The sequence below is a fragment of the Dermacentor andersoni genome, chromosome 4 (genome assembly GCF_023375885.2).
Source record: "Dermacentor andersoni chromosome 4, qqDerAnde1_hic_scaffold, whole genome shotgun sequence".
Lineage (NCBI taxonomy): Eukaryota > Metazoa > Arthropoda > Arachnida > Ixodida > Ixodidae > Dermacentor > Dermacentor andersoni.
The window spans coordinates 82,207,834-82,221,350 of NC_092817.1; the positions used below are offsets into that span (position 1 = coordinate 82,207,834).

General features: G+C 42.9%; 1 protein-coding gene across 3 annotated transcripts in view; it reads right to left on the reverse strand.

Annotated features, from left to right (window-relative positions):
• msps (msps cytoskeleton-associated protein 5) overlaps window positions 1-13,517 on the reverse strand; it is a 107,987-nt gene that overhangs the window by 73,351 nt on the left and 21,119 nt on the right. For all 3 annotated transcript variants that reach the window (XM_050183308.3, XM_055073963.2, XM_055073962.2), the window contains exons 10-13: window positions 12,914-13,059; window positions 10,288-10,462; window positions 6,632-6,745; window positions 2,502-2,630 (exon numbers count right to left, since the gene is read on the reverse strand). In XM_050183308.3, coding sequence (XP_050039265.1) covers window positions 2,502-2,630; window positions 6,632-6,745; window positions 10,288-10,462; window positions 12,914-13,059 — 564 coding nt within the window. The remainder of the gene's footprint in view (window positions 1-2,501; window positions 2,631-6,631; window positions 6,746-10,287; window positions 10,463-12,913; window positions 13,060-13,517) is intronic.

A 13,517-nucleotide genomic window follows, 5' to 3' on the forward strand; every position in this document is an offset into this window, starting at 1 on the left:
CTAGGCCGACCCAGAGTTTAAGCTGACCCCCTAAAGTCCGAAGCCAAAAAAAGTATATATACATATTACCTTGAATGTAGGCCGAACAAAAAAAAAAAAAAAAAAAGCGAGGACAGCGTTCACAAAATGCAAACAGCATTTATTGAATCTGAACGTGCAGAGTTCATTCAACGTCGTCGTCGCTGCTAGACTCGGCATGGTGTTCCTTGTCACTGTCACTTTCAAACAGTGCACTATCTTCAGTACCGTCAAGCGCATTAGATATGCCGCACTTTTTAAAGATGCGCACGATCAAAGTACCTGGGATGTCGTCCCACGCTGCAGCTACCCAGCCCACCAGATGCGATAGCGATGCACGTTTGATGCGGCTCGTTGCACTAGCTTTCGCTTGGAGCACTTCTGTCACTGGAAGGGCAGCTGCTCTCTGCGTCAGAACAAAGTCGGCCAAAACTGTCTCCACTTGTGGTGACGGCCTTTCTTTGGTCCGCTAAATGCCATCCTCGTTGCGGTGCATGCAAAAAGCTGCTGTCGTTGTCCGTCATTGGAGGGGACGTTTTTCTCGTCGATGCCGAACTCCCGCCCGGCTTGAAGGTTCGACGATGCCTCTGTGGCTATCACAACTTTTCGCTTGAAACCAGCACTGTAGTGGCATCTCCTGCTCGGTGCCATCGCGATAACACCACGCCGCACACCGATACGGCCGACACAACACAGGTCAGAATGGCGACCTCTCTTGTGTACGGTTGGCTAATGGCACGGCTAGTAGCGGCTGTGATACTGACTTTTCTAGATAGCGCTAGATATGCACCATATTTAGCAGTTTCAATGAAAAACTGGCGCGTTTTTTAAAATCTTCAAATCTAAGCCAACCCTAGAGTTTGGAATATGATTATTTGAAAAAAAAAAAAGAAACAACTATCGGCCTAGATTCGAATAAACACGGTATGTCACGGATAAAAAGGCGACACCAGTGACGAAGTCAAGGTGGGAGAACCTGTCATTTCAAAGCCTGTACGGATTTCTTGGTCAGACTAATGCAGACAAGAGTCACTTGTCACTTTTTATGTCAAGACAGGACATAGAATTTTTGCTGCGCCCTTGACTACAAGCGCCCTGCCAACTAATACATTGTGCACGCACCACAACCCAACATAACACATAACACACAACAACACACCCCCCCATCAAGACTGAGGAGATTTAACAGGAGAGAGTCACGCGGTTGCCTATGTTAGTGTAGTTGAATTGTGGGGACTGATGCCCCCGACTACAGGGCCACAGCGGACGCCATAATGGAGGGCTACAGATTACTTTTGACCACTTCGTGTTCTTCACTGTGTGCACTTCAGTGTGCACCCAAATTCAATTGCCAGAGCGTTTTTGCGTTTTGACTTCCATCTAAATGCGGCTGCTGAGACTGGGAATCAAACCCTTGTGCTCAGCAGCAGAATGCCATAGCCACTAAGCCAACACGTCGGATTAGCTAGTGAAGTGAATGGTTGTTGTTCCCTATTCGGCATGTCTAATTTCTTCGAACTATCAAACAGCTGAAGCTCAATAACATAATTTCATGCAGTCAAACAAACACTGCGTACACTTGAAGTTTAATTACTATAATGTTTAGGATATTAGTGACCATCTGTATGTTCTTTTGCAACATACTAGTACTAATTTTGGTCTTCTGATTTGCTCAGTGTGCTTTGTTTGCCATTTGCTACTGGTTTAAAGGTTTAGTTTTTAGGTATTCTTTATGACACATATTTCTGAACCTACCCTCCAGGCACTAGATAGGGAAGTATTTAAAAAAAAAAAGCATGTTTTGCTTACAATTGCCACTTTATTTATGCACCTGCTTTCCGAGATTGTTGCTATGAAAAAATTTTTTTTTTCTTATCTGTGGGCCCGTCAAAACTCCCAAGTGCGGGGTCCTGTCTGTATATCATTTTGCTTGCACTTAATTGTAATTATTAAAGATTTGATTGATTCGTTGATTCAAGGAACTAAGGTGTAGCCACCAAAAAGTTACCTTGCCGTTGCTAGATCAGTTGCAAGGTGTAGCTTTATTATTGAGTGCAACTTCTGAACAGGGGCCAGTGTATTGGCGAGGTGAGATGGCTGTCATGGAGAAATTCAGATTCACCGCGGTGGCTCAGTGGTTGTGGCATTGCACTAATGAGCACAAGCAGTAGTCGATTTGATTCCCCATCGCCACAGCCACATTACGAAAAGGGGTGGAATGCAAATGTGCTTGTGTACCGTGCATATATATATATTTTTTTGGACCCCAGGTGGTCAAAAAGAAATTAATTCGGAGTCCTCCACTATGACATACTTCATGACCCTTTGTGCAGTTTTGGGATGTTAGGGCCCAGAATGTATCTCCTATAGAAATTTAAAGGCTTTTTCAAAAGTTTATTATTCCAAGGAATAATAAACGAATCTGCATAAACAAATGTCGGTCCAACAGTGCAAGACACTCAACAGAAAATCAAAGGGCTCACCTCAGATCGAAGCAGGGGATTTTCTGCCTTAAGCGCGTCCTTGAGCATCTCGTTTTCAAAGAAGGTCCCCAGGCTGGCATGTGAAGACCACTCGTTGAGGCAGGAAAGTGCAGCCGCACGAACCATGTTCTGGTGGAAGGGCAAGCCGTCAACACATTTTCTGTGCATGTCATACTTAGCCAGAACACCATAGTGTGTGGCTTTGCTTAACACCACAAACACTGGTATAACGCTCAGTACAAGCATAAACTCATTATAATGCGCCCGAACAACAAGGATCAAATTCCCTATGCATTTTCTGCATGTGCATTGAAGTCTCACAACAATAAGATACTAGTGGCTTAGGTGTGCATATATAAAGTGTGTAACAGCTTCCCACCTTCAGCATTCTAAATCTATCGAGGGGCTCTTATGCAAATCCTGCAAAATAACAAAATCAAAAAACTACTTTTTACTTTATAAATCTTATACTAGCGTACAACCCACTGTTCGCCATGATTGGTCACAAAACTGAAGGCACGCAAGTTAGTCTTGATTTACGATTTTGCTTTCCTCATACATTTAGAGTCGCTTATGTTTGCACTGGGAACAATATGGCCTATCTTGTCATATTGTTTCTGGTACCAGGTGATCCTGAATGGCACCAACATATACCAGATATGTGTCCGTTGCAGTTTGACCAAATGGCTTGTAGTGCACAGTTTCAGTACTAGAGTGTATGTTGTGCCGATGATGGCAAGTCAATCTATACTCAAATGACAATGCACGTGATTAGACTGCCTACTATTGTGGCCCGTTACCAAAGTATCATGGACAATGGCGCCTGCCCAACGACATTTATTATGTGCAATCGCCATTCTGCACAATGAAGGCTTTTAGTACACGAAACAATGACAAACATTACTTTTCATGTTTATTTTCCTTTGGAGAAGAAAACCAGCTATTTCCACAGTTACAAGCATTTTAAGAATATATGAACTTGGACTGTATTTGCAGTTAATCATCGTTGCAGAAGATAACCACAGAGCTAGGATTATTTATCTTGCTTGCAAAATATTTTCAAAAACCCAACAACTTGGGTGCGCTTGTGCACTTGCACAACCAAGCCAATATAACCCAAAATTTATCTGCTTCTGGAAAAAATTTTTTTTTAGAATTTGTGTGCTGGCACAATCACACAATTTTGTTTTCCGTTCATAAAGAGGAAAATGTCCTTATCCACAAACAACTTCAGTAATTCTATCTCTGTTGTCTCTTAAAACAATGACTGAGGTGCAAAAACACATTGCAGCCTATCACCAGCAAGCCTTTAGGCACGAAAAAGAAGGTTATGAACTGCAGTATCTAGTAAATGGTGTGGCAGAATTTGGAACACCCCAGCTGAGTATCACCGAATCTAAAATATGTACACAATTTAGAGTAACGAGATAGGATGTCCAACTTTGCTGGCTATGATCATTACTTGAACTGAGACTACATGGGCAAGTTAAGCTGCAGCTGACCAATTGAATTAGCAGGGGTGTGCGAATACCAAACAGTAGATTTTGAATCAAATATAGAACCAAACCAAAGAAAGAAAAGCCAAATATCATATCAAATATAGAAAAGTTCTCATAAATTTAATGCTCACAAACTTTCGGTACAGGCACATGCTCGGAAGTCTTCTAGCATTGTGCAACAAATATGTAGCAAGCTATTGTAAATTGGGTACATATAGATCAATATATACAAGACAGTCTACTCTTATTAAAGGGAACACCAAATTAGTATGCCAGCACTGATTACAGCTCAGTTCTAGTATACGAGAATTCAGAAAAAAATTTTTAATCAATAGAATTTCTGTTGAATAGAATCAAGGGTTTTTTTTCCCCGCTATCAAACTAACGAATTAGTGACTTTCTGCTGTACTGAATGTCAATGAGGTTCTCGGTTTTATTTTTGCATAGGAAGTTTTACCTTTCTGTTTTTCTCCAAAATACAGAAGGGTTATCTGAACTTTATGGTAGATGGGTTATCATAAGGCCAGTCTGCATGACAGACGAAGGGACTGTGCACAGAGTGACTCGATCACCACTCTGCCTGTAGCCAGTGCCGTCCGCATCGTGCCATTGTCAAGTTCGGTGCGATTTAATTGCCGAATGTCAAAGAATCTGAAGTCTGTGCGCTGTAGTTCCCTCTCTTGCACATGCGCAGCTTGCTCATTCAGGGTGTCTACCAAGTTGACATTTCCAAATTCCCCGAGTTTTCCAGGTTTTCCCTGTGTGCCTTTACAAGATTCCCTGAATGAAGCAGAACTTTGTTTTATGTAAAGATGGGCTGACACCATGTTGCCTGATGCTATAATTCTCTAGTAAGCATGTTGAACCAAAAAGAATCTTACTCCAGTTTAAATAGTAAGGAGTATTGTTTATTTTATTCAAAAAGAAAACAGAAGGAAGGTGTTAGTAAATGGAACAGCGAATAAAATATTCTAAAAGAAAATTGCAAAACCCATTCCAAATCGAGTCGAACATTTTTAAATAGAAATGGAGATGCATACAAAAGTAAATATTTTCGAATATGAGCTATTTCTATCAACTGATAGCAAGCTCATCGGTATGAAGCCTGAATTTTGTCAGAACTAAGATTCTCTCTCAGCAGCAGTCAACCTCAGCTGTCCCGACATACTCTTAGCCCGTACACAACATCTCAGTGATGGGTGTCACTGCTTTAAAGAGTTCATTTTGGTTTGGATGAGGGACACCTGCATCTCGACGTCAGCCAAGACTTTCTTTTTTGAGCTCAAGCTCCTTCAAAGAGGTGGTGGCATGCTTCCTTTCCCATTCATTCCTTAATGTGTAGGTCCTTTCCGTTCTTGTCCTCCTTTCGCCGCGCGTTCGTCCCACGGACCATTTGAAGCATCCTTTTGGTCAGTTGTACAGACAACGTCAAATTTTTCAGACTCCCTAGGGGCCGCGTAAACATCCTAAAAATCGGGCAGTCCAGAAAAAAAAAAAAAGATGAATGCATGACTTTAACTGCCTTAAGGGCTCAAACTGCCACACAGGCATGACCAAAAAAGCCCTGAAGGCCTGCCAGTACACTTATTAGGCATATCGGTACTCGTACTGTGACAAGAGATGAGGGTGGATGCATGTATAATTAAGGAATACATACTGTGTCCCTTGACAATTGCCCTTTCCCAGGCCTATGAAACTTCACTGCATTACTTTGCATATGCTTCAGCGCATAGAACTTTTGTATTGAAGCAAAGCTGACTTTCGAAAACGCGTTCTGCTTACAGAGCTTCGAAGCCAATCGCGAGGATTACAAAGGTGGAGTCAGTGCCATTACTGACAGTGGCGAATTCTTTCAATGAAAAACATGGCACCACATGGCAAGAAGCTCAATAGCGAACGTAGAAGCAGCTAGGCCTGGCGTTGCCACGGTGGTGGCCACGGCGGCCAGCGCATCTGCGTACGAGAGCGCCGGTTCAAGGCAGTGAGATAATCAAAATGGTGGCATTGGTAGCTTTGATTAATGCCGTTTGGGAACCGTAGTCACGGCAAAAAGTCCGAAATATCGGACGGTGAAGTGTTCTTGTGTCCTAAATTTCAGACTTTCTTATACATTGACTATGGGGTAGGTGGTGGTGCAGCAAAGCCGTGTGAATTATCGGGCATGTACGAAAAATTGTGTGTCTGGAAAATCCGTCATTAACTGTACTCTGGCAACTCCCTCGGCTCGACGACTTGGCATCAATGACGATTCATTGCGATTCCTCTGACTAGAGCCAGAATTAACGCGATTTTAGTTTCCTTTCAATAAAATTACAGCTAATTTTCCCCTGATAGAAGCACAAATTCCCCGAGTTTTCCCTGAGTATTTCCAGATTATTGAAATTCCCTGAGAATTTCCAGTTTTCCTGGTTGGTAAACACCCTGTGACTTGTTAAGGCATGGTATAATGCCCACTGCCCGATGCGCTACATGATTGACAATCATAGGATAACACAGTTTCTAAGTGCTTGTGTTGTTTATGCATATAAGTACAAGCACACCTCGAGTAAAAGAAAAGTGAGCATTAAATGCCGATGTCAGTGATTTCATATGGCAAGGCCCCCTTCAAAATGAAAGCTGTCAGAGACCCACCTTGCTGTCACCCAGTGCAACAAACATGCCAGGTGCAAGAGTACGAACATAGGGTCCACAGTGGGGGCCTAGGGCTACACCCAGGCACTGGCATATGTTCAGGGCCTGGATAGCCTGAAAGACAGGAACACAGAGCAAAATTACACTCATCAGAACTGTACAACCATGGCGAGAAGTTGGAATGAGCCTAGTCTGCAATTTCTCCGAGTGGACAATGCATTACAAGTAATGCACACACTCAATTCTGTTCCCAGCTGTAGGAATCAAGGTGCCTTCATGTGCCTCGTCCCCCAGCTGGTGCGTTGTGCTTAACTCAATTTCCGGGAACTGCTGCCACGATGGCTACATGACAGACACGGTTTGCACACTGAAGCTAATTTCACGTGCAAACCAGTGCTTTTTTCCTCCTGGGGTCGAGTCACTGCATGAGAATAAGTCACTGGGACATGCCCCGATTGGCCGCCCAAACTGTGCCCCAGGCACCTTCTCCACCTGAGCTCTCGTCCACTGAGCTCTTCGTCGCTGCGGCAGATGCTCACAGGTCTACAACGAGGTGGTTACATGGGACCTTTGCTCTCCCAATTCCTCGTTTTCGCGCTTCATGGGCTGCTACCCGGTTAGCCCTAGCGTAGTGGGCGCGCGTACTTGATCGGTCTTGCAGCAAGCCTTTTTGCCTGTAAGTACCGTGACTGTCGCACTGTGCTGTATCTTGGGTTAAAAAACCTGTGTGTGTTGGCAATCCGACTCCGCAGCCTTCTCTGTGCCATGTCAGAGAGTCAACAAACCTTGCCGTAGTGCCTTTATGCATTGCGGAGTGGAGGAGCAGCGTACCCTTTCCCGACTGTCGCTCGTAGGGTGAGCCTTGAGTAAACCAATCTCCACACAGCTAAAGAGATACTAAGAGAAATACTGAATAAGCTCACTTTGGTAGATCAGTGCATTTGCTCCGAGTAAGTTGAGCGAATTTAAATAGCTGCCCCCTTCAAATCCCAAAGTCTGAAGCACCTCATTTATCATCTACTGCAGAAATCCCATACCTCGTCAGGTCTGTCATTACTCTCAATGACAATGCAACTGTTTCTGTTAATGCGATGTTCTCAAAAGCCAGACATCCGAGGCACCACTGAAATGGAGCATTTCACAAATATTACTGACTGACAGTCCCCACTACATACAATTTGCTTACAACTTCGAAATGCTGTGCTTCGGATGTCTGATCAGCATTTTACAATATTGCAACCACCTGTTTGAGCGAGGGGTAGTATTCTCATTCAAAGACACACCTGGTACACTTCGCCGACATTGCAACACAACTGCACGGAGAAGATTGCACTTGTACATTTTTCGCCAGAAAAATGACTGGGAACTGATGCCATATTGAGCTCCGAGTAGAAGCAAGCAATCAATTTTCAGTTGAATGCAAAGAATGTTCTGCACAGTTGGCACTATGAATGCCGCAGGCTTCACGCAAATGTCTGGTCTGCCTGTACGTTGACCTAAATTATGAGTATTCACATTATTTTTCTTTTTATGAAAGAGACAAAGTCAACATACAACTAGCAATACTTAGTATTTCTCTAAAACTGTACTACTATAGAGCAAACTGTCAATAGCAAAGAAAAGAAATGCCAAAGTTTCTTTTTGCGAATCCTGTTCCCAAACCAAAATGATGAGTCTGGCTGATGCAATGGATCATCATCAGCCTATTTTATGTTCTCTGCAGGACGAAGGCCTGTCCCTGCGATCTCCAATTACCCCTGTCCTACACAGCACCCTCTACTGCATTACAGGTTTGACCACTGCCTTGGTCAGGTGCTCCGCAGCTACTGGGGACTGAGGGCCATTGGTTGATCGCGCGAGTCATTTGGGAGGGAGTGGCCTAATATTGCACCAGGGAGGCAAATTCATGTGTCGAGGGAGTGTCTTTTGTTGAAGCCTAGTGGGTCTTCCTAATTTGATTGTATCTGGATTAGCATAGCCCCACTGGCTCGGCATCTTTTGCCATAGTCAGGCGCCACTCCTTTTTGTCAACATCTTGGACACATTTTTTGCTTGGATGCAATGGAGCAACGCATTGTAAAGCACCTGGGCCCTGCTGTGCAGGAATATTGCACAAAGGTTTCCAGGTTGAGCCTGAGCTTACTTCCAAACATAACAAAGCGGGCTTTTTTTACAGCGAAGCTGTCTATACCTAGGATCTGGAGAAATATGTGTCCAAGATGTTGACAAAAACAAATCGTCATGTGGGCCGATCCTGGTGATAGTGCAGAAAGGGTCCAAGCTCAATGGCACATACCCCTGTGGGCTTGGGGACCCGTAACGCGCCCTTGAACTACCCTTGTCACACGTGGGACCCAAAGAGGTCCCAGGCACAAGGGCAAGATGTTTTTGAAAAAATGTTTTGTACAACTTTTTCAAAAAGGACTTTAAAAAATTAGTCTCTTAAGATCTCTCTTGAGAGGGGAACAGCGAAAGCCTCCTCTTCCTCCTCTTAGCATTTGCCTCTTATCTTTCTTTTAGCCATTACTGCTCACTACTAAGCATGTTTAGTCGTTTGTAATCAATTGTGGTCATTACAAGTCGTTGTTAGACATGTTGGTCATCATAGTCATTAGTAGTTATTACAGGTCATTTCAGTCATTATTAGTCATTACTGGTCATTACTAAGCATTTTGAGTCTTTTCTAGCGAATTGTAGTTGTTACAAGTTGTTGTTAGACATATTGGTCATTTTGTAGTCATTACTGCTCACTACTAAGCATTTTTATTCATTTCTAACAATTGTAGTCTTTACAAGTTGTCGTTAGACATATTGGTCATTTCATAGTCATTACAAGTCATTTCAGTCATTACTGCTCACTAGTAAGCATTTTAGTCACTTGTGGTCATTACAAGCTGTCTAGACATATTGGTCATTTCGTAGTTATTAGTAGTCATTACAAGTCATTAGCAGTCATTACCAGACATTATTAGTCATTACTAGTCATTATTAACCTCTACCAATCCATATTATAACGTTATCATTCACTAACTGTCACTATCAATCATTTTTCATTATGTAATCTGTCTTCATATGGCATGATGATGCTTCGGCGGACACTCCGGCGCTCAGATCTGCTGACAAACTCCACCATAAGCCTAGAAAGGCTTTTACCATAAAATTCTGGGCGCCAACCGTGCAAACGTGCCAGTGCCACTGCTCGTGCATTCGTTGCCGTAGTCTTTTACAGCCAGCTCTGTTGTGCAAAAAAACCATCATCAGCAGAAGCAGACTCCAGCGTCGTCGTCTTCCACAGCTGGCTCCACTGCCGCTCATCATTCCAGCGTAGAATTACACTTCTTTTCTGCCGTAATGGGGAGGCCGCATTTATGGGGGTATGAGCCATTGCTTAAAGGGGTATGCGTGTGTGCACCTATATCGCCATGTTGATCACAGATTAGAACAAAAATATGTTTGCACCTTTTTCAATTTCTGGGTCACCTCTGTGTCATGCATTAAAACAGCCTTGTTCGTCATCCACCTTCACAATGTGGAATGGCTCACGATTTTTTTTTTATGTGAACAACTAATTAGTGCCTATGCAGATGCTGCAAAACCTCAAGGCACTCAGGTACAAGAGGAACATGTGAACCTTTATACTGGGCTGCCACACCCACCAAATTCTTGTTAGAGTCGAGTAGTCGTGCTCGCAAGGAGGCCGGCAGGTCACCCAGCTCCGGGCAAATAAACTTGGCCTGGTCTACGATGGCTGCCAGCTTCTGGAGAGCCTCCTGGCGAACCTTCCAATTCTTGTCCGACAGCTCCGATAGCAGAGACTCAGTCAGCTGGCCACTGCTCGGAGACAAAAGCAAAGGGTGAGAGTGAGCCCATAGCAGATGTGGAAAACGATCCCTTGTGCAATCTTCAATCCACAGCGACATTTCAATACAGTGAACCCAGATATAAGGAAATAAATCTAAAATTTACCTGGCCATGCTTTACTTCATCAAGTATTTTACTGCTATAAGGAAATTGAAAAGGCAAGAGCCAAGACAATAGCACATGTAGAGAAACAAATATTTCTTCGCTCGGAAGCTCAAGGTATGTATTCTGGTAGCAAAAATGTCAAATAACTTGACCAGAGTAACTTGAAAAAGCACATTCTGGATGTGCGTGTGCATTTTGGCCAATGGCTTGGCTTGATGGGTGTGCAAGCCAGAGAGCCAATGTGTCGATCCAGTTTCATCACACCGGTTACGTGGTCGCATATTAATGACAGCAAGTTGCGTTTGCAATTTAGCATTGTTGCCATGACCCTTATCAGCATTGCAAGCATTTGATAGGCAATCAAAATTGACAGGAGACCCTTTGTTGCGCTGTCATAGGCATCACATAAGCTTGCTTTTTTTTTTTTTGTGCGCAGACCCAATTGCCTCTTTTCTTCAAAAGCATTTTTTTTTTCACCAGCATGTACACTTGCAGCAAATATTGGATACAAAGAAAACATTTCCATCTTCGATGCAACATTTATAGAGAGATTGAACTGCGGTGGTAAATTAGTGCCTTGCGAAGTCTACTGTAAGGCTAAAACACCTTTGCATATTTGCTCAAGAGTATTTTTGCAATGAGTTGGCAGCAGAGAGTGTCAAGGATGATTCAATGGGAGGCTGGTAATCAACTACAATAAAAGGGCATGCTGTGTGCCATCTTCCACTCTTTTGCACAAACCCATTACATTGCAAAACCCTTTATAATCATAAATAAAGGCACCAGGCTAAGAGAATTAGCAAAATAGCAATCGACACAAATACAAGAAAGGCACAGCAAGCCGTTCAACCAAATAAATTTTGAAAGGAAGCATTCTGCAGGAACCCAATTCTGAGCAAAGTGAATTATAGTTGATGTAAATGCCCCAAAATTTTCAGTAGTTATCAGTGGGCAAGCCAAATACCATTTGTTGCAGGCAACTTTGCTGAACATTGGAGATATATGCACATTAGCCATGCTTCACAATCAAAAGAACATGACACAGACAAAGACATGAGAAACAAACTAAGCTACGACTCCTTGCGCACGAATACCCAGGACAGTGTACAAAAGTATGGCCACCACGGTAGCTTAAATGGTAAAGCATGACATACAAAATGTGGATGCTGTGTTTTTGGCTTCCACCTGTGGGAAGTGGTATGGTCTTTTCGACAACTTCAATATTTTAGGGGTGTGCAAATATTCGAAAAGTTCGAATATTCGGTTGGATACGAACATAGGTATCAAATCGCATATATTGCTGGCTGTGCAGGAGCAAACATGATTCTTAGCATTTGTTTCTATCTAATATAATAATGGGGAGATTTCGTGACGAATTTCATAACAAAATTTTGCCTGTAAAGCACACTTAGCCACTGAATGCCTAAACTATGCGGAAAAGCCAGCCTCTTAGTATCAAGCGGCTCTGGTTTGCGAATGGCAAGGGCTTTTTTTCTTTATCTTCTTTCGGCGCCACCCCCAATTTTGAGCTTATTGCTTGACAGCAAGTGCAATGAATCATGACTGGCACAAGGTCAAATGCCTCCGAGTTTACGAGCATTTGATGCGGTACACTAAGGGCACAGGCTGGCGAGGACAGCTAGTAGGAATTACTAAATTATCCAAGTTATCATGAGCTAAATACACAACGTTTGAGTATAGCGGCTTACTAGTCTAGTTTTCTTTAATATTGACATCACAATTGCAATGTTGCAACACAACAAATTAACCCCACTTGCCAATAAATGCATGTGCGTATCATTATTCAACATTCGAAACTAAGTATTCATATGAGAAAATTTTTATATTCGCACACCCCTAAATTTTATTTTTTTATTCGATAAAACACGATTTCTGCTATGCTCTCTGGGTTCATTCTTCGTTTCTTCATATGGCTGCAGCTAACAATGAAGCCTCTCGAATTCTATTTTCTTGAATTTAATTGAATTCTGGAGTTTTATCTGCCAAAACAACAATTTGATTACGAGGCACACCTAGTGGGGAATTCCAAATTAATTCTGACTACCAGGGGATCTTTAACCCACCCCGAATGCATGGAACACTAGCGTTCTTGCATTTCGTCCCCATTGAAATGCAGCTGCTACGGCTGGAATTTGATCGCACAACCTCATGCTTAGCAGCACAGCACCATAGCTGCTAAGCCACCATGGCCGGTATTCTTCTTCTTCTAACTAAAAAATTCACAAATGTTCAACAAGAGGAACTTGACAGTCCAGCCTGGTATTGTTCTTGCACACAGCACGCGTGACAACTTGCCTGATGTCAGTACGAGGAACCAAGTCCTCCATGTCAAGAGCAGCTTCTTGCTCCTCCTGTGCACACTCTGCAGAATCGCCTCCACCATCATTGACGGAGGAAGTTGGCACTCCCCGAATGGGCGCAGGGGGTTTCTGACCTTCCATCTGCGGTGTTCAAAGGAGAATATTACAGCTTTACACATTCAGTGCTTCAATTGCAATCACTAAAATTGCCAAACACGTATACAGTATATCCTTTGAATCAGTACTCATGCACATAAGGTTCAGAAAAGTCAGACACAATTACGCAATGTACAATGTACGCAATGAACAATGTACGCAATGCACTTGCCAACAGTTATGAATGCCTGTGGATGCTTTGAATACCAAGCCTATTGAAATAAGTCACCAGGGATTGAGATTATTTTGATTGCAGATTTCAGCATGTTGAAACTAATTTTCGTGCTCCATAATGGTACAAATGCCAACCTGCAAACTTAAGCAGCAACAAACTTGGAAAAGCCCAAATTGACAAGCCACACTTTTGACATCACAGCGACTGCTGTTACAGATTTCACCCGTTTCAGGAATTTGTCTGAATAAACTGGTTCTAAGCAGGAATG